Source organism: Siniperca chuatsi, linkage group LG12, assembly GCF_020085105.1.
Source record: "Siniperca chuatsi isolate FFG_IHB_CAS linkage group LG12, ASM2008510v1, whole genome shotgun sequence".
Classification (NCBI taxonomy): domain Eukaryota; kingdom Metazoa; phylum Chordata; class Actinopteri; order Centrarchiformes; family Sinipercidae; genus Siniperca; species Siniperca chuatsi.
Window position 1 is genome coordinate 16681775 of NC_058053.1, and position 27860 is coordinate 16709634.

Genomic DNA, 27860 nt, shown 5'->3' on the forward strand with positions numbered 1-27860 from the left:
TGCAGACATCTATTTAGAAGTCCTCCATGCCAAGTAGGTTTTTCCAACCTCGTACACAAGACAAATATTTTCACAGGGAATGTTAGAAATTTGTGTGAACACGGCAGGAGTGAATAGACCTGAAATTATGAATAGACAAAAGAGTGACTGTATAGCTGAAGGGTTTTTATCAGTGAGACAGCCTATTTAGAGAGAAAAACATTTTCCACACACTATATTTTATTAGTTTCAAGACATAACCATCCACTCATGGTTCACCTGAAAGGATAGCAGTGTACAACATCACAGGCATGAAGGCATAACTCGAAATAAAAAGGCAATATCAAGTAATTGACCAATCAGAGACGATGTATAAATAGCACATCCAAATCTAAATTATGAAGCATACTGTAAATCAATATTAGTCCCTCTCTCATCTGCAACAGATACATCCCTGTGGCTTGCATATCAATACTCAGTGGAAAAAACCCTCTGCTAATGAAATGGAATAATTAACATGCAATGCATATCAACTTGCTTCTGTTATCTCCAATAAAATGACAGGAATATGACAGACACTGACTGAATTTTTAATATACTGCCTTCATTTGAAGCCTGCTAGTGGAACTGTGTCTTTCCATAACATGTTATTTGACTTGGTAAAATGAACAAAAGAGGATCAATAAACAAAATAAATGTTTAAAATTGATATGAGTGTGTGTGTACTACTTCAAGACTTTGCATGTGATGAAAAGTGTTTAATCAACCATTATGTTAGTATCGACTTGGGCAAGATTTCAGTGTTTTCTGTCTCTCCCTGCTGGATGACACTGTAGAAGATATCTGTTGCAATGATGGCATTGTTGTAGCTTGCTCCTAGACATAGACCTCATGTTTTGTATATAGTGTTGGCTGCTGATTTGCCTGAAGCCATTTTCTTAGTAATAGTATCCCTCTGGAAATTTGATTTATATTAAATCATAGCCTGTGCAGATTAAGCAGTGATAATGTCAGGTGTGTTGGAATTATAGACTCACAGTTTTGGCTGTGACGAAATGGGAGATCTTTGAACTTTCAGTCTTGTATATTAGCGAGTGTCAACCTGTTCTGTAGCAGGTGTTGAAATTCTGAAAACAATACTATAAAATCACCTCTAGATGGCTATGTATCATACAAATCATATATCATAACATATATATATATATATATATATATATATATATATATATATATATATATATATATATATATATATATATATATATATATATATATATATTATATATATATATATACATCTAGATGATGGAGGAAGATTCACTGTTTAATTCAGAAATACGTAAAAAAGGTATATAAATGGATTCCTGCATCTACTTTTTTATTGCACTTCTAGTTCATAACACTTAAGTTATCCTTGTTGTAATACTGCCTCCATCTGAACTAATCTCCTTCTCTTTTGTTTGCTAGAGTTCACAACAAAAGCCGGGTGTCTCCTCTGATCCGGGTGGCCTCTCATCAAAGGTGTGAACTATGAGTTCACCTGCACCTTTTAAGGATCAAAGATACTCAAGCATTTGATCGCAATGCACCCTCTTTCTTTCCTTCTTTCTTTCTTTCTTTCTTCAGGAATATGCAGGCTGAAAACTGATAGTGGTGTGGTATATTTTGAGATGCCTTTTGTCAGATCGTGTGCAGCCGGTCCCTCGCCACACCGGCATATCCAGTCATCTTTCAGAATACCAACTAAAGAGGGAGAAAAGAGGGTGTAAAGAAGCTGCAGTGTAACAAAGAGTGCCCCACATAAAGAAGAGCAACCATATGATGTTCACTTCCTGTTTAGCACTGAACCTGGGGTTATAGATTGGCTGTTTTCCTCTGCATGTTGATGTCATTTTGTGAGAAGGGACAAATTGATTAACAAAGACTGGAATTTTTTTTTTTTTTTTTTTAAAAGCAGTGCTGAGCCACTGGTTTGTGTTCAAATATTAGTTATTGTCAAATTGTGCAAATTTGAGCAATATCTTCCAAACCAATCACATTCACAATTGCACTAAAGACTGGATGCACCATGCAGGAAAAAAAACTGTATGCTCATGTTTTATTGGATCATGAGCCAGATTATGTACATGAAGGTCTATTTACACAGGTAAACACATGTTGTTAACGGTGACTCATTGTAAATACAGGTGTGAATTAATGCAGTGAGAGATGACATCCAGTCAGACAAACATGCCCTCTCTAGATAGCTTTATAGTCTGATTTTATGATTCGCAGAGGCTTTTCCCAGTCAATGAAAGCATGGCGTCGGAGGGGTACGTGTCCCACAGGCTGCAGGAGACATCAGGACCGCACACAGACAGTGTGTTTCCTTCACTGCACACTATAAACTCCCCCCACCACCACCACCACCACACATGGCTGTAATAAGGCAACAAATTAAGCCATTATACTGTTTTTAAGGTACACAGACATCCGTGTTTAAATATTTTAAGAGTAGCAAGGGATCTCTCACCCCAAGTTACATTGTATGTCTGAGACCACCAGGGAAATGAACGCACATCCATCTTATCATTAGAGAGCTGTGAGATGATTTGTATGATACATAGCCATACTTTTGCAAAACTATAACAGGGCAGTGCTCTCATTACAGCGGTCTGCATATTGTCACTGAAGAGGAAGTTGAGTATTCATGAATGACATGGTCTCCATCATAGAGACAGTGTCTGCTGTTCAGGATGTGCTAATATGGGCATATGACCATTTCAGCGGAGAGGCATGGGTCGAACTATTGGCACAATCCGTAATTGGCCAAAGGCAAGATGGCGACTTAAGCCAAATCTAATGATGGTGTGGAAGTGTGTGTTCACTCCCACTCTGCACACAGTTTAAGAGCAACACCTATAAAACTTCATTATGCTGCTGCTGTAATGGGGTTCAGGGAAGTACTCCATGAGCTGACAAAAGCAGGAGTGTCTTGTAAACCCTTGAGGGAACTTTCTAATTAAATACTCTCTCTTTAACTCCAATAAATAGCAAGGATTTCAAGCTTTTCCTACATGTCATATTTTCTCCATACCTCAGGCTATGAAATGATGCCAGAAGTTGGGAGTCCATCTTGAGGAATTTAGTCAGGTTGGTTTTAATAGTTTTCCAAGTGGAATTGTTTTTCCAAGCTACTGTTAAACTGGGAGGCGAGAGCTAAAGCGAAAGGGCTTCCCTGGGATGTTGGCAAGCTCCACCAAGGCCATATGTGAGGGTTTGATACAGAAAACCTGGTTTCTCCACATTTCTGATGAGTTATGTCATCAGTAGATGGCAGTAGGTCTACCCCCCCTGCTTAGAGTAGACAGGTGTGTACCTGGCTTGTATATTATGCTTGGGTATATTGTTGGGGTATTTTATGAAGGTATAAGCTGGTACACTGCCAATACATTAATGAATAAATGAAAAGAAGGAAGGAAGCGCATAAAATATATAAATAAATCAGCACAAATCTGCAATGTATGTCATCAGGGTTATTTTTATTATCTCTGATTGGACTTGAATTTTATATCAGAAAGCCTGCATTCAAACTGGACTTGTGGAGTGGGCATTGAGGAGGCAGTGGGGTCTAATGAAAGACACTATTGAGTTACATTATGGGAAATGTAGGATTCCCATACTAGGGGACTAAGTCATATCTTGGCCTCTGCTGGTTTGATTTTGACCATTCTGTGTCTTGTGAGTCCCCCAACTGTATGCATGTGAAATATTAAATTGCTGCAGTACCTCAATTAAGTGTTACTGTATCCTTTACATGTAATGCAATTTTTCTCAGATACCGAATAGAATCTGATTGGTTATTTTCCACTTATTGGCTATAGAGATAGATAGGTAGATAGATTCAGAGAGATAGATAAGAAACAAATACAACAACACAAAACAACAACAACAAAAAATAAACTAGAATTGTATAAGTCTGAGAAGAGAGACTGAACTAACACTGGACAATGTGCCCAGTAATAAAACACTGTACATTAGTAATGCAAATTGTGTACTGCACAGCAAGGTGCTGGACTGAGCTTGTGTAGACTAAAATGTAATAATAATCACTTATCTGTTTACATTTATGATTATAGACCGTGATTTCCATTAATACACCCTTTTCTTTCTCCGTGTAGGCCTGCTCTCTGAACAACCTGCTCATGCTTTGAATAGTGTGCAGGACGATGCAGCAGTCTACCTGCTTTAACGCTCCTCGTGTCTGTCAGTCACCGCGGGATCGTCCAATCGCAGGGCACGTGAGCTCGTGACTCCTCCCCGGTGTATAATTGAAGTTTCTTTAGTTTCTCCGGCGGAGCCTGCACGCAGTGTTGTCCGATCCGTGGTGGGATTAAATACACAACCGCGGGACCATGTTTTCCAGGAGCCTGAATGTGTGTGTGACCCTGTGTTTGTGGATTACAGCGTTAATGAGCCCGGGAAGTGTGTCTGCGAGGAAGCAGGACGACTCTTTCTTCACTGGCAGTATTTACCGAGCAAGATGCGCCTCGAGATGCCTCAGCCTGCACATCACTCGCATCTCTGCTTTTTTCAAGCACTCTCAGGTACGAGCATGTGGCCACAGACCCTCAAACTTCTGGCAATGTGTTGGAAATCAGAAATAAAAGCGGTGATGTATTATTTAATGAATGAATATGTGCCAGTCGATCCTTCCTACATAAGTCAAACCTCTTTCTATTGAGCCCATTGTGAGTAGACAGGAGCAGGTCACTAATGGTGCTGAAATACTTTCTCTGCTGTCAGGAATTATCACTGACAAGGAAATTAGATCTTTCAAAACGATGTCACTAAAATTATAAACACCAGTTGCAGATCCTATCAGCATTTATATGAAGGTTTGAGTTGCTTGCAAAGTTGCCACATACAGTATATCACTGATCGCCTAAGTGTGAAGAGTGGGACGCTTTAATATCTACTAACACACTGCAGTATTTTTAAGACTGAGAAATGATGGATACCTTTCAGTGAAGCCAGTTTCCATCCATTACTTGCTAAATACTGGAAAATAGGATGCCCGTTTCTGTTAATGTGATGGACTTAATTCCTGTTTTGACTCTATATAGTGTTACTACTAAAGCTTCTGTACCGCTCTCATATGAGAGGAACCACTGCCTTATATGTTTATAGCGAGAATTTCACACTAGTGTCCTCACAGAGAATGTTGTGATGCAGAGCTTGTTTGAAGCTACTATGAATTCCCTGTATTCTTTGGATGATTTGGTATGTGGTGTCAGAAGTTGTTTTTCACCCTCCACTGGACACACTGTTCTCTCCCAGGACTCTGGAGAAAAGGACTGGTCAGTGATCCTTCTCCCCTCTGCTCCTTTTCACCAGCTATCTATCTGGTATCTGGCCTTTATGCTCACTTCATTTGCATTTGCATGGCTTGTCTTTCTCAAGGTGCATTAATGAATCCCCTACTTGTCAGGAAACATTGTGGAGCAAGGTACATTTGTAATTGGTTCTAATGAATCAACCGAGTTCATTGCTTGTTTATTTGTCACCAATTAACTTTACTTTGAAAGCACTTATTGATCTAGTGTAGTAGTTCTTAATGCATGTCCGTGGGACACAGGGACCCACTGCGGTTAATTCTAGCAATTTTATTAAGCGACCATATACACCTGGGGTGAAGGATAAATGCAGTTAACCATAATTAACATCATGTTAGGACAGAAAAGAGTAGTGCCGTGCATCCAAAGGACACAGATTGAAAACAGTGTTTCTTAATTCACAGCTTGGCAAGTAGTGTTAGGTATTTGTTTTAAGAAGATTCCAAGGGTATATTGCTGCCCTGGGTTGCAAAGTTGGGGAATGAAATTAGTCACCAGCTGACTGAAAAGTCAAATAAGTAATGGAGGTCTCACCTCTAATGAACAGCTAGTAGTCTATATAATTGACTGCAGAGCCTTGAAGTCTGAGGCAGCCGTTATTCAGTGAGAGGGAGGTATTTGTGATTAGTGCTAAGCAAGGTAACTTGAGGAAGCTTGTGGGTCTAAGAATAGAAGGCAATTGTTGATCATCTGCGAGGACTGTCTTATGCACTGTGTTCTCAACAGTCCTTTCATGTGAAAATGGGGGGTCTGGTCAGCTGCAAAAACATATGGCTCTCCTCCCCCCTCTGCCCTCTACCCCCCTGGCCCTGCCAATAAATGCCAGCATCACACCTCATAGGCATGTAGAGGATACACACTGAGCTACTGATGCTGCTCCGCCGAGGTCACCTTTCTGCTAAATGCTGGCGCCCAATTGTGCTAAATGTGATAAGCTCTAATGTACTGTTGCCACAACACTGGAGCATGCTCAGTCAGCACAACCTACAGGTGGATCTGCTTCCTCTGCCGGATCTTATTACAGCAACGGGGCCGACAGGCAGCTCGGAGCTCCACTCCAATGATTGAGACGACAGACCTCTTAATTCAACTCGGACATCCTTCAGGGGTCATTTAATACTCGATAGGAAAACCAAGACATACAACACTTTCCATTTTAATGGAAATGAAATGCCTGGGCTGTATGTCAAAGCGGTGACTTTTGCCTACTGTTTCTTAATATTTTACTGTGTCTACTCAGTATCTAGTAATCTATATGGACCACTACTTATTTTGGGTACGGTACAAGAGACAATTTGTCCTTTTAACACATTTTGCAGCTGGAATTTAAACCTCTGTTTTTCATATCTGCTTTAATTTGATCATTCTGTGAATACTGGAATGATACTTGGAGAATTTAGCGCTTGCAGATGTTATGAACACCCACGCGTCTTTCCTTTTTTATGTGGCTGAATCAGAGTACAAATCAGAGGACTTTGTTTTAATTGTCGCAATTATGAATTAGTGTGAAATGGAAACAAGCATGGAGTTGCAGAGTTAGGAAACCCATGGGTCGTCCATTAGTTGTCAAATTTATAGCAACTGTAGATTTATTGATGTAATAGTATTTCCAAATACAGATTTATTGACATTTTACTCCACATTTGGGGACCTTGTCACCCCAGTACAATAGACAGAGGGGAACACCCAACCATAAATATTAGCCTCGGACACTTTAAAATATTAAGAGCGAGCTGGGAGCCCTGTGCAATAATGTATTCTGAAAGCATCAGCCTTGTAGTGGATTATTTATGTGGGGACCTGTGAAGCCAAAAACAAGGTGTGTCCATGAGGTCTTGTTATTACATTCAAAGTAATAAAAATCTAACATTTTAAATTCAGTCATTCATTTCTAATGTGCTGTGCAGTAAAGTCTAAGCATCTTGCTTGAGAGATTTGTGTTTTAAGCGAAGGGAAGAAAAAACATTGGAAAGTAGTTTTTCCGCGTCCCCTTGTTTTCGCCTTTGATATTAAATAACCTGCGGTGGAATCAAACCTCAGCCAGTGCTCTTCTCATGTGTGGAGTTTTTCATTAGTGAAGACAGCGGATGAATAGGGGTCTATGTAGCTTGGCCTCACCTCTCTGTAAATGCTTTTAAACCATGACAGTCCTGTCTGTAAATCCCAGCCGCCAGTGCTGCTACACCCTGAGCTACCTCATTTGACAAATAGACTTCATTGCTAAGTGGGGACAACTTTACACCAGTGTTGTTTGAGATTTCTGAAACACCCTTTTATGTTAATGTTTATGTTATTGGATGTGCACTGAACACATTAGCTCACTTTCAGAGCCTCTGTCAAATAATTCACTTTAAATAAATAATTGAAGAGCAGAATGACCACAGCCCTCACACCCACTCAAGTCAAAGCCTAAATCTTGAGGCCCTTTATTTTAGTGCTGCATATGTGCCCTTAAGGATCAGTTATTTTCGTGTTGCCTGAGGACCCCTGGGCTGTCAAAGAACACACAGAGACACCAGCCTGTCCTTTGAAGTCCTGTCTCCTGTTAACTTGGCCGGAAATGTACAAGGTCTCATAGACCAGCAGTATTCTCCAATAGTTTAATGCTAGAAAAAACCTATAGGTAAGATTGAATACAATTTAGAACCCCCCCCCCCCAAAACAAACAACAATTCATAAGTGTAAACGGAGATCCATTTAATCTGAATCAGAAGGAAACAAGATCATAGAAAACAAAAGATTTCCATTTTCAAAAGGTGGAATGCTATCCTCAGAGATAAAAGGAGTTTTCCATGTTCCCCTTAGTTGTCTAGACAATACAACACACCCCTGGCCACCTGCTCTGACTTCTCAGCTGACAACAGCCATAATGTATCTCTGTGATAAATCCCCTGTTTACATGACTCCACCAGCATCAGTAACAAAGCAGTGAGTTCACCTTAGCCACACATTCGTAGACCTCTGTCTGGTCTCCTCTCCTCGACCCCAGTCACACAGGAGGATATCTGGAAAGCATTCATTCACTGGAGTCCTTGACAGTCCTCAGCACTGCATAATGTTCAGGCTGCAGAGGAATGTCATGGTGAGTCAGAGGGATGAAGTCCTGACCTATAATTATTCCCCCGTTGGTCCCTGACATGGTGGGGTCAGGCCTGGACAGCTGGGGCAACATCCTGCTGAGCTTCTCTGCTAGAGGGATGCTGTCACACAGCAAAATTAGCTCTTCTGTGGATCTGGACCTGTCGCCGTTGATGGATGGGCGAAGAAAGGTGTCAAAAAACAGGATTGATGATTTAGGACATGGTCTGGAGTTGTGACAATCTGTATAAATTATCCCGAGGCATTGGCTGCCAGTGTAAAGGTCACGGTTTTATTTACGCCGTGCCACCAATGCTGTGGTTTGGCTTTGGTTGGATTGATCATTTTAATAAGTTTAATAAGTTAGTGAACTCCACAATGATTTTAATCATGTGATGCAGCACAAAATTATGTGGTGGGGAATAATTCATATTTTACTCAGTATTTGACCAAACAGAGTGGAGGTGTTCTTGTATACAGAAAAGGGTAGAAAACTTGCTGATGCACACTAAACTCCTCAGCCAAGTTAGCGCTCATTTCCACTTCATTGAGTAACAAAATTATTGGGTTATAAAACTATTCCTAGTCTCCTTGGCGCTTAGACTCATGTATTTTTCATCCTTATCTGCAGTTTTTTGTGGAAGAGATTCTCTTAAGACATGATCGTACAATCACGGATTCCTTTGAAGCTATTTGACCATTATCCTTGACACTAAAAGCTCAGCACTTACTGGTACTGGATGTCAAATTAAACCCTTTAATGATAAGTTCTCTCCCAAGGTCTCATGGGAAATTTCTTCTGGATTACATTGTGGGAAAAGGCTTTGAACTTGACATTGAACTTAAGCAGACTTTTTGCCTGCAGACCCCTAAAGTTTGGCTGTATCCTACCGCTTCATTGCTTTCATTAAGAAGTGCAGGGAACATCTGAAAGTGAAGCTCAGATTCAGGTCATTGAATTATTGAGAATATTTCCATTTGATTTTTTTTTTATCAATTGTGATATACTGCACATTCAAACATTTCATGTCTTTTATGTTGGTCGAATGGTCATTTATTCTGAAGTGTTAGCCTTGCACTTGCCATCTAAGCACAATTAGAAGAGGATGACAGCATAATTCTCTGCCCTAATGGCTTTCAGGAAAAGACCACTTGTACAAGCCATTTACCCCCACTGGTCCTTCACTCGACAACTCTCCATATTTACACTTAGAGGGTTTTCTAAATACACAGCACTATTAGGACCAAATGTTTGCCTCATTGGAGCGCAAAAGGTGGCACTTCCACAGCAATTAGAGGAAATTGGCAGTATCTGCAGTCTACACAGGAGTGCTGACATCAATTCCCGCCTCAGTGACCTTGGGGACGTCTGTTTAGAGATCAAACAGGCCCACAGAAAAGCTGAGGTCATCATCCTCTGCTAAAACTGACCAGAGGTTTGCCCTGGCCCTGGAGCCGGTGCCCCCACTTTCCTGCTTAGGTTACATGCACTCAGTGTGCAAAGCTGAGTCTGTCTTTGAAATTTGTCTACTGTTAGCGTTATTCTTACTCAAAAAGGCCATGACTTAAGGAGATTGGCATTAAGATGTATTGTGACAGGAGAGGAGAGGCTGCATATTCATTTTATGAATTGATAATTGTAAATGTATTTTCAACAATATCTCCGATGGCTGATGATATTTTTCTTTCTCTTTTACAGAATAATGGATCCTTGGTGTGGTGCCAGAATCACAAGCAGTGCTCCAAGGTAGTGTGGTTTTCACTTCTATCATGAATAAGACACATGCCACATACACACCTCATTATCAGACGATAATACAACATAAAGCGTACGAGTCACGACAGGACTAGTTTTGTCATGCCTGCAGGAGTCGCTTCGAGAGTTGTTGACATAGACTATCACGAGAAAAACTCTTTTCTTTTCAGCTTGTCCTTACTAGATTGCTTCTGCTTTCATTGATACTCATTTGCTCTTGTAAATGGGATACAATTAAATAAGATTTGAAGAGGTTAAATGCCTGTTGATTTATGAAAGCAAAGCAAGATTGTTTTTTCTACTCTTGTCATTTGGAATTTCAGTAGGATGCATTACGGTACGCCTCCCGCAGGGCTTGTTTGTGTTTCGTGCCCTGTCCCAAAGAAGGTTGATACAAAGCTGGCGTTGACAGCTCCTCTGAAAAGATGGCGCTGACATATTCTATCAGACTCTCCTGGAGCTGTTGACAAGGCCCTCAGAGATGTGCTGTATAGACTGTAGACGGAGAACACTATGGCGCTGAAATAAGACAGATGATATGCTAGCAGAACCTCGTCCAAGTAGAAATCTGAACACTGCTCTCTGTAGCTGTCAAAGGCTCTCATCTCCTCACACACACAGACTGTGACACTAGGATTCAATGCCGTTAGCCCATGAGGACTCAAAATAGGACAAAGACAACACATGTTCATTGTCTAAATAAAATACAGGAAGTATGTTGTTGTCAAGGTGATGACAAAGTAGATGTAGTCCTTGTGTGTATTTATTGTTTTTTCTCAAAAGTCCACAGATTTTGTACTTCTAGAGGAATGCATGCTGAGAATTTGGGCAAATCACAGTATTGCAATGATGGTGATTAATTGGAAATTCAGGAAAAGGCAGAGTTGCTGCATTTTTTCTTATGCTTACTTAACACAGCCTTACATTTGGTGTACGTATTAATCACAATCAGTGTCTAGTATCAACTGCCTCACAAAATAACCCTTTGTGTTTGATTTCTAAATACTTCTTTTGAATTTCAAATTGTTTCCTTGGCAATTTGCATTTGCCTGGGATACAGCAGAGCTATTGTGCTTTGTGCTTTCTACCCCATCTGCAAATGTATAGGTGATTTCCCTTCCCCAGCACGTCCTAATCTGTGTGTAAATTGTAAACTTTTGTTATATTGTCTTACTTCTAATTGTTAAGTTTTATTATTGAACTCCATGTGGTAATTTAAGCATCTCAAGTGAAAGCACAGAAAAAACTTAAGTTTGTCTGATTGTCCCTAAAACAAAATGTACGATAAAGAACATGTTCTTAATTTTATATTATGCCCTCTGTGACAAGTTTAAAATTAATGTATAGGAAAACCTTACTGTTGTGAAACTTGTTTCTCCCCTTTCCACTGTGATGGCCAACCAACATTGGCTCTTGGCACTAGTCATTCCCCAGTCATTCGGCAGAGTTTTATGTTTGAAAAAGGCTTTTGCTGGCTGTGAGTCCAAGCACAGCATACTGTTTTCATAATCAACCAGCTAACATAGCTGAAACTCTGCAAATGTCCAAAATCTCTTTTAATGGACTTCGTGTTCCCCTTGCTATAACAAGCATGTCAGTTAGCACTTCTTTATCCTACTTGTAGGCTGTAAATAAATGAGGCTGGATTTGATGTAAGCCCTTAAAAATAATGACATGCTTGTGTTACTGCTGTATAACTGTGGTGCTCTGCCTCTCTGCCATTCCAAATAGTTTCAAGGGCTCTCTGACTTTAATTAATTTAATTGTATCCTAGGTTTTGGTTCAGCCATTCAGGATGCAGGCACTGTGCTGAAGTTTAATTTGCGGCCAGAAGTCAATATTTTGGTAGCAAACACCACCACACTTCACATCCACATGAATGACTCGAGTGCACACTCAGGGCCCTTGTGTAGTCTGTCAAAACGCGGCTATTGTAGCCACTCTAACAATTGTACCAAATGGGCCCGTGCTGTACAGTGGTACCCTGTGAATAGCTCTACAGCCGCTGATTAGCCTCTTCACTTCATGAACAGCACACAGTCAAACAGAGAAACAAAGGTGGTGGCTCCCGGGGAGTGCATTAGGGCAGAAGGCCTGTCCACCCAGAGCTCTGTTAAAGAGCCTCCGAGAGCTCTCTGCCTGTGAAGAAAATGCGAGGAAGGGCTGCCTAATAATTTAGACAAAGATGCTGTGACCCCGTCCATCTGTCTGCGTTTTAGGAAATCAAAGCCTCCTGTTTCCAACTGTGATGAGAAAGTCGTCCCGGTCATCTCGTATGCAGTGTCCAGAGGCAGCACAGCTCTCAGTGCCCCCATTGTCATGGTAATTAACCTGCTTGCCCTCTCTTCAGAGCAGAGCGTGGTGGCATTTGGAGAGCCGGGGAGTCATTATCATGCCATAACACTGGACCAGCAGACAAACTCCATTCAGTGGGGAGACGCCAGGAGAACAGACAGCGGCAGCATTTCTATGAGCTATTGTCATTTTGTCTCCCTACTGTTAGAGTTCCGCACTTGAGAAGTTTGGATGTGTTCCCCTAAGGTTTTTAAAAAACTCCAGGGGGGTTTCTCTTTTTCTACTGGTGCAAAGAAAATAGATTTTGTGCGTGTGCATGGGAGTGTGCAGAAGCAGCCAAGAAGCTTTCTACATTCAGAGCATGGCTGATGTTAGCAGGGCTTGCTTTTCCCCCATGGGTGTGATCCAGGCTCCAAATCAAATGCTAGGATTGACTTAAGGCAGCTAAATGCCGGTCTGCAACAAAGCGGTGCGCTTCATTACTCAAACTTCTCTCAGGGAGGGAAGAGAAGAAAGGACATGTGCATTAGTTGGCCTGTGGTGAGTCATTGGAACGCGTCCATAACTTATAATTCCTGAGGAAGAAAGTGTAATATTTTTCTTCTAAACACACTGAACATCCTGAACATTTTTTAAAATCAGTATACTTTTTCCTCCTATGAGACTGAGCTCTCAATGAATTAGATTGAGTGGTGATTACTGAGCTGAAGAGAATTAAAGCACCAGTCTGTAATATAGGCTAACATCTCTTAGGAGGGAGATGCTGACTTGGCCTTACATTTCTTTAAACCAGCCACGTCCCTGCCCTTTATTTATCCAGAGTTTCCAGAGGGAAAAGCTTTAGAAAGCAACATTGTCTGGCCGGCAATGAGTCGTGCATGTCTTTCATAGATGTCTCACATATCCCAGGTGGCTCTTTTGGACCACACTTTCCTACTAATCACACCCTGAGCTGCGCATACCAACGCAAGAATAAGAAGTGTTTACTCTTTTGGATTACACGCGCCTTCATCTTCATATGTTTGAAGCTTTGGAGTGGTTGAATAACAATCACTGGAATGCTACTATGTCTCATTCAAAAGTGTCTTTCAAAGCCCACTGTCAACCCCCCTCCTACGAACCCCCATATTTTCTCACGCCAAAATAAATTGGTCAAACTTCCCATCAGTTGTTCTTTTTTTCAGGGTCAGTTGAACCTATAAAATTAAATCAGGAGCCTCATTCTTCAATCTTTTTCTTTCTATTAAAAACAAAAATAACAGCACATACTTTGGGGAAGGGTCACTTTCCCTTGAAGCTTTGAGTGTGTGTCAATGCAGTTTACAAGTCTTTTGTGTGGTCATCTTTTCTTTGGCGGTAGGTAGTATATTTTGAGGCGCACTGAAAAGATGTGATAAAGTGGGTGCTGGTCGGTAGGTTTACAGCTGGGCATGGCTGGGATTGTTAGGTGCTTAGGCAGACTTCAAAGCACCTTTTGGTCATGTTGAGGCCAGACGTTTGTCTCACCTCCCCGTGTTAGCCACATTACCAGCACCAACACCTCAAAGCAAGCTGGACTAGAAATCAATCTGTCAAGTGGGCAGTGTATGGATTGCCTGTCAGTGTAGCTGCAAAGCAGAGTGTAAAAATTGAAAAACAGTTCTTGCCAGTTTGACTTAATTCATTTTCTAATTTCATATATATGTAGAAGAAGTCGGTAGAAGAGGTGGTGGAGATCATGTAAAGAGATGTCTCTGTAGTTTCTCTGAAGCCTTTTCTGAGGCAGTGTTAGTGTTAGTGTGTGTGTGGGTGGCGGAGGAGTGTGAAGCATAGCTGGTCAGTCCCAGCAGGAAAGACCTGATCTGGACATGGTTGTTAAGTTTCATTGGCTAAAGGGGGGGTCGCTTCATTGGCTGCTATCTGTGGAGCTCATTATTCACATGGTGGGTGGCAGAGAATGAAAACCCCCCACAGCAAAAAAACCCAAAGACGTGGCCACGGGAGAGGAGGCTGTGGAACTGCAGTTTAGACTTCCTCAGCAGTGAAAGCTCACATCTAAAGCTGCTCTCTGCCATTCTGTCTGTTCAATATCTGAGTGAGGAGCACTCCAGGAAATCCTCCATGAAGAAATACACTCACTATCTCATACCAACCTGTGTTTTTATTGATCCTACAGAGCATGGGGGTCTTTTTCAATAGTAGCCATTTATTTTCTAAGATAATCAACCATTCACAGATGTTGTTCCTGTCAGAGGGGATTTTAATCTCTTGAAGGATTAATGTAATCAAGGCTGCTGTAAAATCCTCTTTTAGCTATAATGACCAGTCACACAGAGACAATCTGCTGTCATCCAAGTGTTTATTCTCATTCTGAGGATGGATTGGCTAACTATCATAGATTACAGCATACCATTCATGTTGACTTTGCTATCTTTTCCCTCCCTAGCTCACTTGTTTAGAGGAGCTAACGCAAGAAATGATTCTGCATGATTCTTTATTTATGGTCTACGTTAATATATCGTTACTGAACTAATCGCGCCAACAGTCACATTGACGCAGGGAAGATTAGAATGTAAGAATCTTAAAGCTGATGTACTTAGTAGATGTGGGCTTATCAATTTATTCCAGCTCCACTCAAAGCTGCTGCATCCTGCAGATAAATCCCATAGATTTGTGTGCGACAGTTTCAGGACGATGGAAAACCAGAATGTGTGTCAAAGACTTGAGTGATCAACAGCTCTCTTAACCTTTGACTTGGAGGTGCTTCAGCAGAGTAATTTATACTTTAGATAGAGACTCCAGACTGTACATGTATCAGAGATGAAGAAAACCCCCTTTTTTGGTTCTTTTGTTTGTCTTCTACAGCAAAGTCTTCACGGTCAACCTGCCCAGATTTGCCCTCTTTGTTGTCAGCTTTTGAAATACATATAAAAGAGAAATCAATCATCACTTCAAGCAAATAGAATGCATTATATCACTGTTATTGGGCTGCACATTAATTCTCAATCTGTATGTGCTACAATTCAAAGACACTGAAAAGAACCTCTGGTGTGAGGAGCTGTTAGTGGAGGCTGGAGAGGGCAAGTAGGATTAGTGAATTTCAAATGTTTCGGAGACTCAAATAAACAAGTGGAGATAGCGGTGGAATGTGACTGCAGCATGGGATTAAGATGGCTTTACTCCCCTCAGTGGCGTGTCATGTTTTACATGTTGTTGGCCTACATTGAGACAGAATCTTTCATTTGAGATGAGGAGGGATTGAGACGGCTTGAATGGTCACTGTAGGAGGAAGCCAGCAGGGCTGACATCCTTTTATCTTGTTTACTATCTCCTCAATCTGCAATGACTGACGTTGCCATGACAGAAATGCATTTTTTATTTTCTGTGTGGAAAATGTGAGTTCATTATCGCTGCTGTAAATCAACTGTATGGACAGTTTGAATAAATGGCTTTGGCGCTGAGGAAGTGTTTTATCATGTGTTCCCATTTTCAACTCTGCTCCCATGCGTCTGTCATCATAACATTATTCAGTGTGATGGTGTAGGAGTAAACACAGTAAATCATGTGTTGGGCAGATCTGACGTGGTTTTCAGAGAACAGCGGAGAGGGTTTGGCTTTCCCATGCCACGTCACTGTGAAAAGGCCCCGCTGGCCTCTTTATCACCAATCTGACCCCGCATGATTGATACGTCCTGTTGAGTCTAATTGTCATGAAATGTAAACTGAGCCCAGAGGTAGGTGATAACTGAGGCTCTAGTTACAGCCTCTGTAATTTTGACTCTTGTCACTGCAGAACATAACAACATGAGATGGCAGAGGACCTGTAAGAAAAGGAGCTCTCACAGAGGACGGGGGCATCGGTGTGTGTGTGTGGGGGTGTCTGGGTGAAACTTCTGAGTCATTAAGTATTAAGTGAACTGCTATTGCATTCCACTGCAGACAAAGCACAATTCTGGCTAAGCTGTGTGGGCTTTATGCTCATAAATAAGGCAGGCACCTCTGATTGTGGGGTAAATGTATAATTCATGCACTGCCCCTCCTGCTCCTCCTCTTTTTCTTCTCACTTTCTGCCAAGCTATTCCTTTTCAGCTCTTTGTTGTCTGCACCCTCAACTGCATTTAAATTAATAATTAAAGGAATGCTCAAAGAATGTCTGTGACACCACCTGCTGGGTTACTCACCGTCTCTGAGCCTGGTTTGAGAAACAAAATATAAAGTCTTGAACCGTATACATTTCATTTTACCCCACTAGAGCTGGAATACTACAGTGTTTTAGTTGGTTGTAAATATGAAGGAATTATGACACTGGCAGCGTTCAGAGCATTCGTCTCTCTCAGGGCTGTAAAACACTTGGAGATTTGGAAAATGTGGCATTACTAGTGTAAGAGTAATTTGAAGAAGTCTGTGTCAATCATAGTCTCATATTTATCATAACTGTATCTTGCATTACTTATAATTCATTTTTGTATTTCTCAGGTGCTGCAGGATATTGGCACAGAGAGCTTGTCCTTCCTCAGACCAGCTATGACAGAAGTGATAAACAGATACAGGGATGATAGGCATCTACTGCACCTAATGCCACATTTCCATACAGTTTGGATACCTGCACCTTTAGGGAGACAAGCAGACAGCCACCAATTTGCTCCACACACAGACTTCAGCAGTGGGAGCAAATGAAGCGCAGGAGCACCAACATCCTGTAATTGTTGTCTTTTCTAGCTCTCAATACAGCAATCCTCCTCTGGCACCGTGAGCCATGCGGGTTTCCTGTTAGTTTGCAGAGGCTTATGTAATTGCAGAATAGAAAACCCCACAGCAACCACTGCGGTATAATTTCACCCCCCCCCCCGAAATATCAGACCAAAACTTTCTATGAATATATAAGATGCACTTACACACAGCTTTTTCTGTTAGTTTGAGTTGCAAATGAAACCTCAACATTGATTGGGAATAATTCCAACAGCTCTAATACAATTCCTAAATTAAATCTTCACCCATCTTTCCTTCCTGATAAGTCTGGCATTTAGATAAGCAGCCTTCTGCTCATTGGAAAACCTCATTTCATATTTATCAGCACCCATGTGAGGTTGCTGCGTATAGAGTTGCGGGCTCACATCTCAAGTCAGCACGCTGTTAATCTTTTTGATCTACCTGATCCACCCCACTGTCTGCTCAGCACACACATGTGCTGATTTACAGCAGTGCAGAAATTAAATACACGATATCTCTTGGACTTAATACACCATAAGGTCGTGTAAGGTTGAGGAAATAGTGTGTCTAGACTTTATAACAGCTCAGGACGGGGATATCTTCTTCCTGATTTACGCGCTATATTTTTACAGTCCTTTGAAATTTAATGGCACGTCAGAGACGTATTGGAAAGCCTTGCTAGCATATGATTTTACACTCATTTAGATCACAGCTCCAGCACTTGATGAAATATGTTTCAGCCTAGTTAACCTGTAATCATAGTCTCTGTGGGCATCATCTGAAAGGCAACTACAAAGATTTCAGGCATGCTACTCATTTTTTGTCTACAAAAATAGACTTAAATTTTGGACAGAAATCAAGATGACTTTGAATTTTGTAAAGCAGCTTGAAGTAGGGCTTGTGCCATGAATGAGAATGGGGGAGAAAACAGGAAAGTCATCAAGAGTAATGGTCCTCATTGTGGCTTTATACTGAGAACTGAGGGTGAGAAAGGGAACGAGTGATAGACAGGCAGAGAGCATGGAGTCATGTTCACTGTTTTGCGGATACATTTGAAAATTAAAACATTTTAAAAACTTTTTCTTCTTTCTTTTATGTTTAATAGTGGTTTTCAAACAATAAAATTGGGTTGAATAGACTGTATAGGCTGTTGTGACACATGTAGCCGATAGATGAAACAATTAGTTGATTTGTCAAATCGAAAATTCTCTGGTTCCAGCTTCTCAAATGTGAGATTATGAGATGTGAGATTTGGTTCTTTTCTTTGCCATAAATGACAGCCAACTGAATATCTTTGGGTTTTGGATAGTTTTGTCAGATAAAGCAAGCAATTTGAAATTGTCCTCTTGGGCTCAGGGGAATTATAACGGTAATTTTTCCATATTTTCTGACATTTTATTGACAAAATGATTAATTGATTAATTGAGAAACTAGTTTGGTCACTCCTGACTCCCTCTGTGGTTGCTTATTTTGTGTCTCAAGAGTATCCAAACGCTCAACACAGGTGTGGTCATTGACATGTTTTTTTCTGTACTGTTTAAAAAAATAAAGTACAGAATAAAAAATGAATTTGTCATAAATTCTTTGTGTTGCTTGCATGTCCCACCTCAGCTCAACCCTTCCTTCACTTTGACCAAATTTGGATTTTCTACATTTTCTACAACTGCCAAGATTGCATAAAACAGCAAACTCATCCAGGTTGCAAAATGTTTCTTGAGAGCCTGTTCTTGTTTGGATTTTTTCATCAAATGATTTTTTAGTAATTGTGTGTGCAATTGTCTTACAGCAGACACAAAACATGTGTCAGTGACATCCCCTGTATTGTGTGGTTGGCTATAGGCTAGGAAAACACACACAAAAAAAAGATCACAGAAAGAAGTTGGAGGCCGAAACATGGCCTCATAACATTGCTGGCAAATGAAAGTGCATTGGCCATGTTTACAAAAGATATATCACATGATAAAAAGTCCATTCTTTGGCTGCACTGCAACGTGGGCCTGGTGTTTTCAGATGTATCTACTTTGGAGAGAGTTATGGAAAACATCCATTTTCTGAGTATGATCATACTGGCTTAGTGCAGATGGAAGGCCAAAACAGAGAGAACAGATGAGTTTTAGAATTTATCTGGATTAGAGCAGACGTGGTCTGAGAATGAGAGGGAATGAAAGGCAGATAAGAACTGAGAAGAAAACTGGGGAAGTTGAGGGGAGACGACAGCCAAACAATAGTCAAATAGAGTGAGAAGTGAGTGAATACGTGGAGTAAGTGCCCGATGACTTGCTCCTGGATGGGTCGATAGATATGAGCAGAGAGCTTAGAGCTGCTGGAATAATTGAGTCCGGTCATCCGGAGTGTGAAAAGCGCCAGGGCAGCAGAAAATAGCCATGACTCAATGAGATTGGAGGTGAGATTTACAATGTGTATGATCAACAACAGAGATTCCTCCATATCTGAGTCTCCCGGAGAGCAGAAAGCTGCTGCTCCATCCCAAGGGGCAGCAAAGGCACCTTGTAAATATCTGTTGGCACCACTGGCGCTTTACACTGATTGTCAGTGCTGGGATCGATACGTTCAGCTCCCAGATGTCATGTCTAAGCTTTTGGGATAACATACTGGGGAAGTCCATACTTTAGCTGCCTGTGTAGATGCGGGGAAAACACAGGTACCCACATGTATCGGTGCATGATTTTGCGTCTGTTAAATATAATTTACAAAATAAAAATATCAGTCATAGCTGCCTCACCCATCTTTCCATGACTGTACAAATGTGTTCTGGCAAAATGGGAAAATGTTATTTTCATCAGTGTGAATTATGGCCCATCTTTTATTTTGTATCCACTGTGTATTGTTAAGCCTGGGGCAATCTCGACTGGTAGCACTTCATGCTTCATTAACTAAGACAAAACACTTGCGTGACATTTTATATATGCACCTTTTTCATAGTTTGTTATTCTAGTCACTCACTCGGGCCAGTAAGCATTTTTACGATGGGTGGAGATAACCGTGGTCCTATGACGGAGAAAGGCAGTTCTATGTACAGCAACCACCCTCTCTCCGTTCCCTCTCCTCCCCCATCTCTCCCCCTCTTCACTCCCTCCACCTCCTCCCTGCCTCGTCCCAGCTATGACAAAGTGAAGATGGGCTGTGGCATTGGCTGCCATTCAGCCTGACTTTCTCATCGGCCCCACAGAATGCCTTTCAGGGTCCCCCAGAGTAACAACTGCTGCGTTTTATTACAGCGTGAAATGTGGAGTGAAAGACCGCTATGGATGTTCCTACTTAACCATGCAGAATGTGTCACTATTGGGTAGGAATATAAGGGGACAAAGGGGAAATCAGCCGCTCAAATGCTTTTGTTAAGACTAACAGCTCCAGTCCATAGAAACAACCCCATGCTCTTGTTTACATCTCAGAGTAAAACCATTTGTGTCTTTTTAGGTGAAATTTGTCCAGAAATATGTTAACATCACATAGGATAATTACATGCATTCCTTACGCTATTCAAACAGATGGTAGCTGTGTTGCCAGCTGGAGAGATTTGCTTGAGGGAGACCCAGACATTGGCACCCAAACCCAGCAGATACACTATGTCCAGCTCAATTATGTTCTCGACTCCAGTTCCATGGTGTGTTTTCCCAGATTAGATCTCAGAAGTCAAACACTAGCATAGCTATTGACGGTTCAAAATGTGCAAATGGTTGAGAGCTCCAAGGCTCTCGTTGACCCACTAATACTAAGTTAGACCGCATATATCTCCTGATCCCATTAATAGAATAGCAGCAGTTTTATGTGCCATTCATATATACAGGAAGTCTTACTTATGGTTTGGAAGTGATTTAGCATTTTTTGGTTTGTTGTAATTAGCAAAGCGGTAGAATTCGTACTTGCATAGGCCAATGCAACACATTTTTTAAAATTTCAACATATAAAAGCAGAAGTACATGTGTCAGGAGGATGAGGGTGTGTATCTGCATATGATCGGATGGAGCTGGTGGCCCCCCAACAAATTGCACAAGAGCTTATAGAAGATATGTTATGGCAATCTCCCAAGTGTGCTCGGCAGCATCAGTACTATGGTTTAGATTGAGCACCAAACTGTGTAAATAGGAATCAGGCACTTGATTGATGAGAGCACCTTTGTAATTATATACAGCTGTCCTATTTGCTTTGGCAAAACATCTGTAGTCGGTCCTCCTCTTCCCTACTTAAATGTCAGGTTGTGGGTGTGGCTGGGGAGAAACGCTGACAGATTGTCAGTTTCCAGCACACCTGCAGGGAGCTTTCCCTGCCTCGACACAAATGCTTATCTTTTATAAGAGTGCCGTTTACGATGTATCCGCTCATTCTGCGAAAATAATTGTCCTGATAAACATGTTTAAAATACAGTTAACAGTTCCTGAGTTCAGCAGTTTTTGTTAGTTGGGAACTTTTGCCCCGAAGAGTTAAAAAAGAAAAAAAGAAAAACCAAGACTCGGAGGGTGAGACAACACTAAACACACAGCCAGCATTCTGATCTGTGTTGCAATATCCTTGGTACGCAATGTGCTGTGTTAATTCATGCTGCTTGGCAAGCAAGCTCGAGCATCTCGAGGTAACGATGACTCTATTTTCACTCATATAGTTGTGATTGTGGCGAACCAGAAAAGGATTCATCCTCAAGAAAAGCCAATGGAATGCATTCAGTCCATGCACACAAGATCTTTCAATGAGTAAAATGAGCTTGATCCCCTGGCTTATGTGTGTATGTTCAGTGATTTGTAGAAGGGATTTGGGGGCTTTAACATGTGCGTCTACTGGCAGAATGTCCTTTAGACACGGGTGCACCACACAGTTATTGCCTCAACACCTCATTGTTCCAGTGCTGTGCTTGTGCGAGGCTGGGATGCTGAGGTTGCTGCTACTGCCCGTCTTCGCTGCAGGCTGTACTCTCAGAGGACACAATTGAGAACAGAATTAATGACATTAGGTCACCATATTATTAATAGCAGATGATGATAAAACTGCATAGACTCTGGCCAGTGAGGCATAACTTGGACTGTGCAATTGAGCTCATATGTCATCTTAAATCTCAGAGGAGTTGCAGTGGTTTCACCTGATCAGCTCTGTAGAAACCACATTAGTTTCTTTTGGAGCTCTCAGCTGTCATAACTACGTGCTTTCCCTCCAAGGTGTCCAATTTTCCCTCTGGCACTTTATATTTTATATCATCGCTAAAGAGATATCTATATTGCTGTGAAGTAATTAAGAAAATACCTTCCCCTCCCAACCTCCTCCACCCTCTGGAGCCGGCTGTTCAACACTCAACGCACTGTCCACACAGGGCTTCTCGGTTGCCCGAGACGAGGCTGGGCAAAGCAGAGAGCCGAAGCTGAGTGTAATTGAGTGCTGGCAGCCGTATGCACAGTTCTGATTGCAGCATGTTCCTCCAGAAGCAAGGTTTATGTTTCATCATGCGCCCGTCCACCGCACTCCATAAAAAGCAAATAAACTTTTCACTGGCAATGGCATAATAATGACAGAGTTGGCTAATGAGTGAATTAAAGTCATAAATATAACCCTGGCCCCCTGACTGAGATGTGAAATTTCATACACCAACTTTGTGTTAAATACACTCTCTACAGTAGGTTCCCTCATTTAACCACTCTTTTGCACTGTACCTTACATAACACTACATGTTGTTCTGATGATCTTTTTTCAGGAGTCTCTTATTCTGGCCAAAAGTGGACCTCCACTCATGGCAGATCTCCATATCTACTCTATCATATCTCCCTCTTCCACTGACCAATATATTGGACTGTCCCAGATGAAGAATGTAGGCAAATGTGTTGAAAATGTACTGCTGTGCCTTGTCTTAGAGCTGTAGCTGGTGCAGGAGTCTAAATTAAATGGAGTTGAATGAGTGACTTTGGCAGGTCTCTGGTTGGTGTGGTTTGGGCTGCTCCCAGTGCAGCACAGAAGCAGCCTGGCAGTGGTTTGACTGTTTGACTGAGCTTGCTCTTCTCTTTCACACCAGCTTTCAGTGGCCAGCAACAGGAGCATTTAAGACCCTAGCTTCTCTCAGACCCATCTGAATCATTCCCTTTCCTGCGGCAGCATCTGCCTGATTCTATTGGACATGCATGGACTTTTGTGTTATATTACATTCACTTTTATTGAATTTGATTCATTCAGGGTGAGTTGTAGTACTTAAAGCAAGAGGAGTTTGACTAGATTGGTAAACTTTTCATTTTAAATTTTATCATCCCATTATGTTTGGCAAAATGACTTCAAGCTGCACTCGCGCTGAGGTTTTTTCTTTTATCCCATGCCTATGCCAAACATTCAGTAAATTTGTTCCACGTGTTAAAAAAGGGAATCCCAAGAACATTAAACCAAGTGTATCATCTATTAAGCGCTCTCTGTTCAGCGTGGTAAAGAGAAGGGAGTTTGGTGCCAGCGCCAGAGTGTATCAGGCCCAGACATGAGCAGGAGAAGTGGCAGGATGAGAATGAGGCATAGACAGTATGGGAGGCTAGTAGTGTTAAGGCATGAAGAAGGAATTTGCCAGGGCACACCAAGCACACCCAAATCCAAGCATCGGTAGATTTCTAAACACAGTGCAAGGATGTGCCTGTCTACTAATAACGGAGAACCCCTTTGCCCCTTGTTTGGTTTTGTAGAATATTGTTTATGTCCTTTGAAAGTATGCCAGGCATTTGTAACAAAAGGAGGTGTGACTGGTTGTTGTGAACGTGCAGGGGAAGTGGCTGAGTGAGGTGCCTGTCAGGCAGCCAACCATCTCCACAGCAGTGGCTCTTTGATGTGGCTGGCTCTTTGAAGAACTGACACCCTTCTCCTTTTCACAGTGCCTGGAGCCCTGCAAGGAATCCTGGGACCTGAAGGAAAACCAGTGCCAGGATTTATGCGAGGTATGTCACTACCACAAATACCGTGGTTGCCTCAGACTCAAGTGTTTGAGCTTTTCAAACTTAGAGGGAAATTCAATGAGAGGAAAGTTTGAGAGGAGCGTGAAGTAACTCTTTCTGCACTGTAATGACGCTCTCTGTGAGGCTGAATCAAAGCTGTTTAATGTCCTCACCGCTCCAGTGAGTCATAAGCTGAAATGTAAACAGGACAATCCCTGTTAGCTCACAGAGCTGCCTGTTTCCAGCCAGGCAGGTTGGTCTTAAAAGGTAATCTGACATATATTTTTCCTCTCCTCCTTCTCATCCTCCCCCTACTCCTTAGCCCCTCTTTCCCAAGAAGCACTATGAGTGTCTTACGAGCTGTGAGTTCCTAAAGTCAGTAGAGGGAGTGAAGCAAGGCGACTGTCCTGCCCCAGAGAAAGCCAGCGGCTTTGCAGCAGCCTGCGTGGAGAGCTGTGAGGAGGATGGAGAGTGTTCAGCCGTGAAAAAGTGCTGCTCCAATGGCTGCGGCCACACCTGCCAGCTGCCTAAGAACCTCTACAAAGGTAATACTAAAGGCTAAACTTACATCACATGCATTACAATAAAATATTTTTTTCCGCAACAAATTGTTCTTTAAAGTTAGAATCCTTAAGATTTCAGCCCTGGTTGATTTAGTGACACCTGTGGTCACAGGTGGTACAAATGTGGTTTAATGAATACTACAGCAAATGCTCCTTCAGCAGCTACATTGTCAGAAATACAACAGGAGAGCAACTGAGGTATCTGTTTACAGTGCAGCCAAACAAACTCATTTTGTTTCATCTTAGCAGTTTTCCATACAACTGCAGGGCACGGTGAAAGGAGTTTGAGGTGTGCAGCCTGTCGCCTGCAACTCTTCATCTAACGGTGGCTGCTCCTTCATGTTCTGTTGTTTTGTTAGATGCATGTTGATGAACGATAGCTGTCAGTTCTTACTTCGGTGACCAATACATTGTATTTCTTGTGACTGCTTCACAATAAAAGCCTCATGTGTTTCACCAGTTGCAGAATGCTATTAAATGTGAAGCATGTGAAGCACCAGTAGGAGAGTAAACAGAGAGGCTGTTATCACTGAGATCAAATGAAAAACAGGAAAGATGGATTACATACATGCATCATTTTATGTGTATGTGTATTGTGTGTGTAGAGGCAATTTGAAATCAGGATGGACTCTGCCACAAACAATGAAAACACTATATAGAGAGGTAATTTCAGAATGTAAATACATTAAATTACTATTTCTGAAAAAATGCTAACCATAAATACTGTCAAAATGGGGTTTGATTTCATGAAAATTATGAGGATTATAAGTTAAATATGTTACTGTATTGCAAGTCATTTAGAATAAAAGTCTAAACATTTGTATTAAATATTAATATATGTTTTAGTGTTGTTTTTTTGCGGCAGAGTTAGCGACTAGCTGGTGAACATAGTGGGAGATTTAGCAGCTAAAAAGTCCAATATTTCCCTCAGGAGTTGATGGACACCAAAAGGAGAGTGAATATTGGACTTCAATTCACCACGCGGCCATAAACACGACTCCAAATGAATGATAATGTTGCTCCATAACTGGTGGATGTGTAAATAAGAAACTGTTTGCCAACAAGTTTGCCATTTCAACTGCAATGCAGTGATAAATTATGATTTGAGGCAGGTAGTAGAAACATCATAATTTATTAATTAGAGGAAGAATGGAGTTCTACAGCAAGCCAGGGTGACAGACTAGGATGCACAATGTGTCTAAACGTTAGACTGTGCGCTCTAATAAAGTTGTTTAATTGTCCGTGCACTCAGCAACTCATCTCTTTATTTAATCATTCCTCAGTACTGTTTCCAAGAGGGACCAGATTAACACGGTTCGTCAGCCGTATCATGGATACTCCCTCCCTCTCTATTTATCCTACCCAATAAATGACGTTTCATATCTGTTAATGGTCCAATGCAAACGTCATGTTTTTAATGTGATTAACTGTTGCAGTTTGCATCATTTTCATAAACAGTGTCGAACCAGTTAATCCCTCTCTGTCAAACATCAATTTTAATTCTCACTGACGCAAATTGCAGATTATCTTAAACTAATTTTGACAACTTGCTCAGAATCATAAATCTTTATTTCATCTCTTTGTATTGTACTTCACCCACACATCGCTCATGCTGTTTCTGTTGTAAATATCTTCAGTCTTGAATTTGCTGGATAAGCTTGAGGGTTTCACAGACACAGATGTACCCAGGAATCTTTGCTGCAGTAAAACAGTTTAATAGTGCTGCCCAAGGCGGCCTGATGTTCTGAGGGTGCTGAGTCGTTATGTGAGAGAACCAAGAGCCTCTGAACTTGGAGAGGAGAGCTGGAACTACATTATATACACTATCAGCACACAATTGGCAGCCTGAGGCCATAACAAAGTAGGGGAGATGTTGAAGTGAGAGCAGTGGAAGATGAGTCTAAATCAAGCTTTGAACCGCAGCAGTGATAAACTGTAGCTGTGAAAGCTTTGAAACACACAGCAGTGAGTGTAAGCATGTTTTACTGTGCATACTGTATTCAGTTGAACGAGTGCACACAGAAGAGCATGCTAGTATTTATGTTTGATTTGGAAAAATTCAGAGGGACTTCATGGTGGATGTCATGCTCAAAAGGTGAACAGTTAATCGGGGAAAGATGAAAGCAGGCGTAACCTCGAAAATGTCAATTCAGTGACCCAGTGAATGAAAACTATTCACCGCACTGTAAGACCTTCAAATCAGGCAGCCTACCCGCTGATTTAATCCAAACACTGAGCTCGTGATGGGTCGCCATCAGCACCACATTTACACTGAATTACACTGAGCGTTTTGGTGAAAGTCCGGATGGAATTCCTGTCCCGGTCCTCAGTGTTAAAGGTCTAATTAGCTGCTCATGGTTTGAAGAGTGTAATTGTTTCTATGTGTGCACAAGTGTGTACGAAGTCTTTGCCATGATGAGCCATGATGCTGGAAGCCATTAACAAACACAAGCGAGGAGAAATGGAGCGTTTCCCCCACTGAGATCACTCTCAGATGTGTGTGTATGTTTGTGTGTGTGTGTATGTTTGTGTGTGTGTGTGTGTGTGTGTGTGTGTGTGTGTGTGTGTGTATTAGGGTCCCCAGGCCATGTGTATGTCCCTGATAGAGGAAAAACTTCAGTGTTCAGGATCTCTGAGACACTGGACCCCCACTGAGCTTTTGATGTGTAACAAAGCTTCTTCTTTTTTTACATCAATAGAGCCCGATGCTGTTATCATCCACTGCTCTGTAATGTTGTCTCAAAGATGTGTTCGCGGAGGTGTGCCTCAGATAAAATATGCTGTGCATGTATGGAGATAGGCGGTTTATTAGGCTCTTCTATTTCTTTCATTTTCATATCTTTCCCTCTAGTTCTCTCATTTTCTTAGTTCCTTGGAAGGATTAGCAAGGACGATAAATTTGTGATCAAAAGCAGTGCACAGTTCTACACTATACTGTGAGAGAAACTGGAAGAGGAGCTCGGGAGTGGTTAAAACAACGAATATGTGAAAAATGTAGATGTCAGAATGAAATTAAATTCAGCCAGAGTTATCCTCACGCTGTCACAACAAGTCAGTCACTTAATCGGTCCATCAGCCATCCTCAGTTTACAGTAAGACCTTGTGCTACAGTACAAGCAGTATTTGTAGTGTTTTTCTCAACCCCTGTGATTAGAGCAGTCATTATAACAGTATGTGCGTGAGTATTGAGAATTATGTTCCTGGAGTGTAATTTCTGGCA

The 27860-nt window shown here is 41.5% G+C and overlaps 1 protein-coding gene across 1 annotated transcript in view; it reads left to right on the top strand.

The window, feature by feature from the left end:
• Positions 1–4232: 4232 nt before the first annotated feature.
• Positions 4233–27860, top strand: part of LOC122885827 (anosmin-1) — a 39623-nt gene continuing 15995 nt past the window's right edge. Inside the window, exons 1-4 of the mRNA XM_044217514.1 lie at positions 4233–4565; positions 10132–10179; positions 24018–24080; positions 24400–24622. Of these exons, the coding sequence (XP_044073449.1) occupies positions 4374–4565; positions 10132–10179; positions 24018–24080; positions 24400–24622 (526 nt within the window). The 5' untranslated portion in view covers positions 4233–4373. The remainder of the gene's footprint in view (positions 4566–10131; positions 10180–24017; positions 24081–24399; positions 24623–27860) is intronic.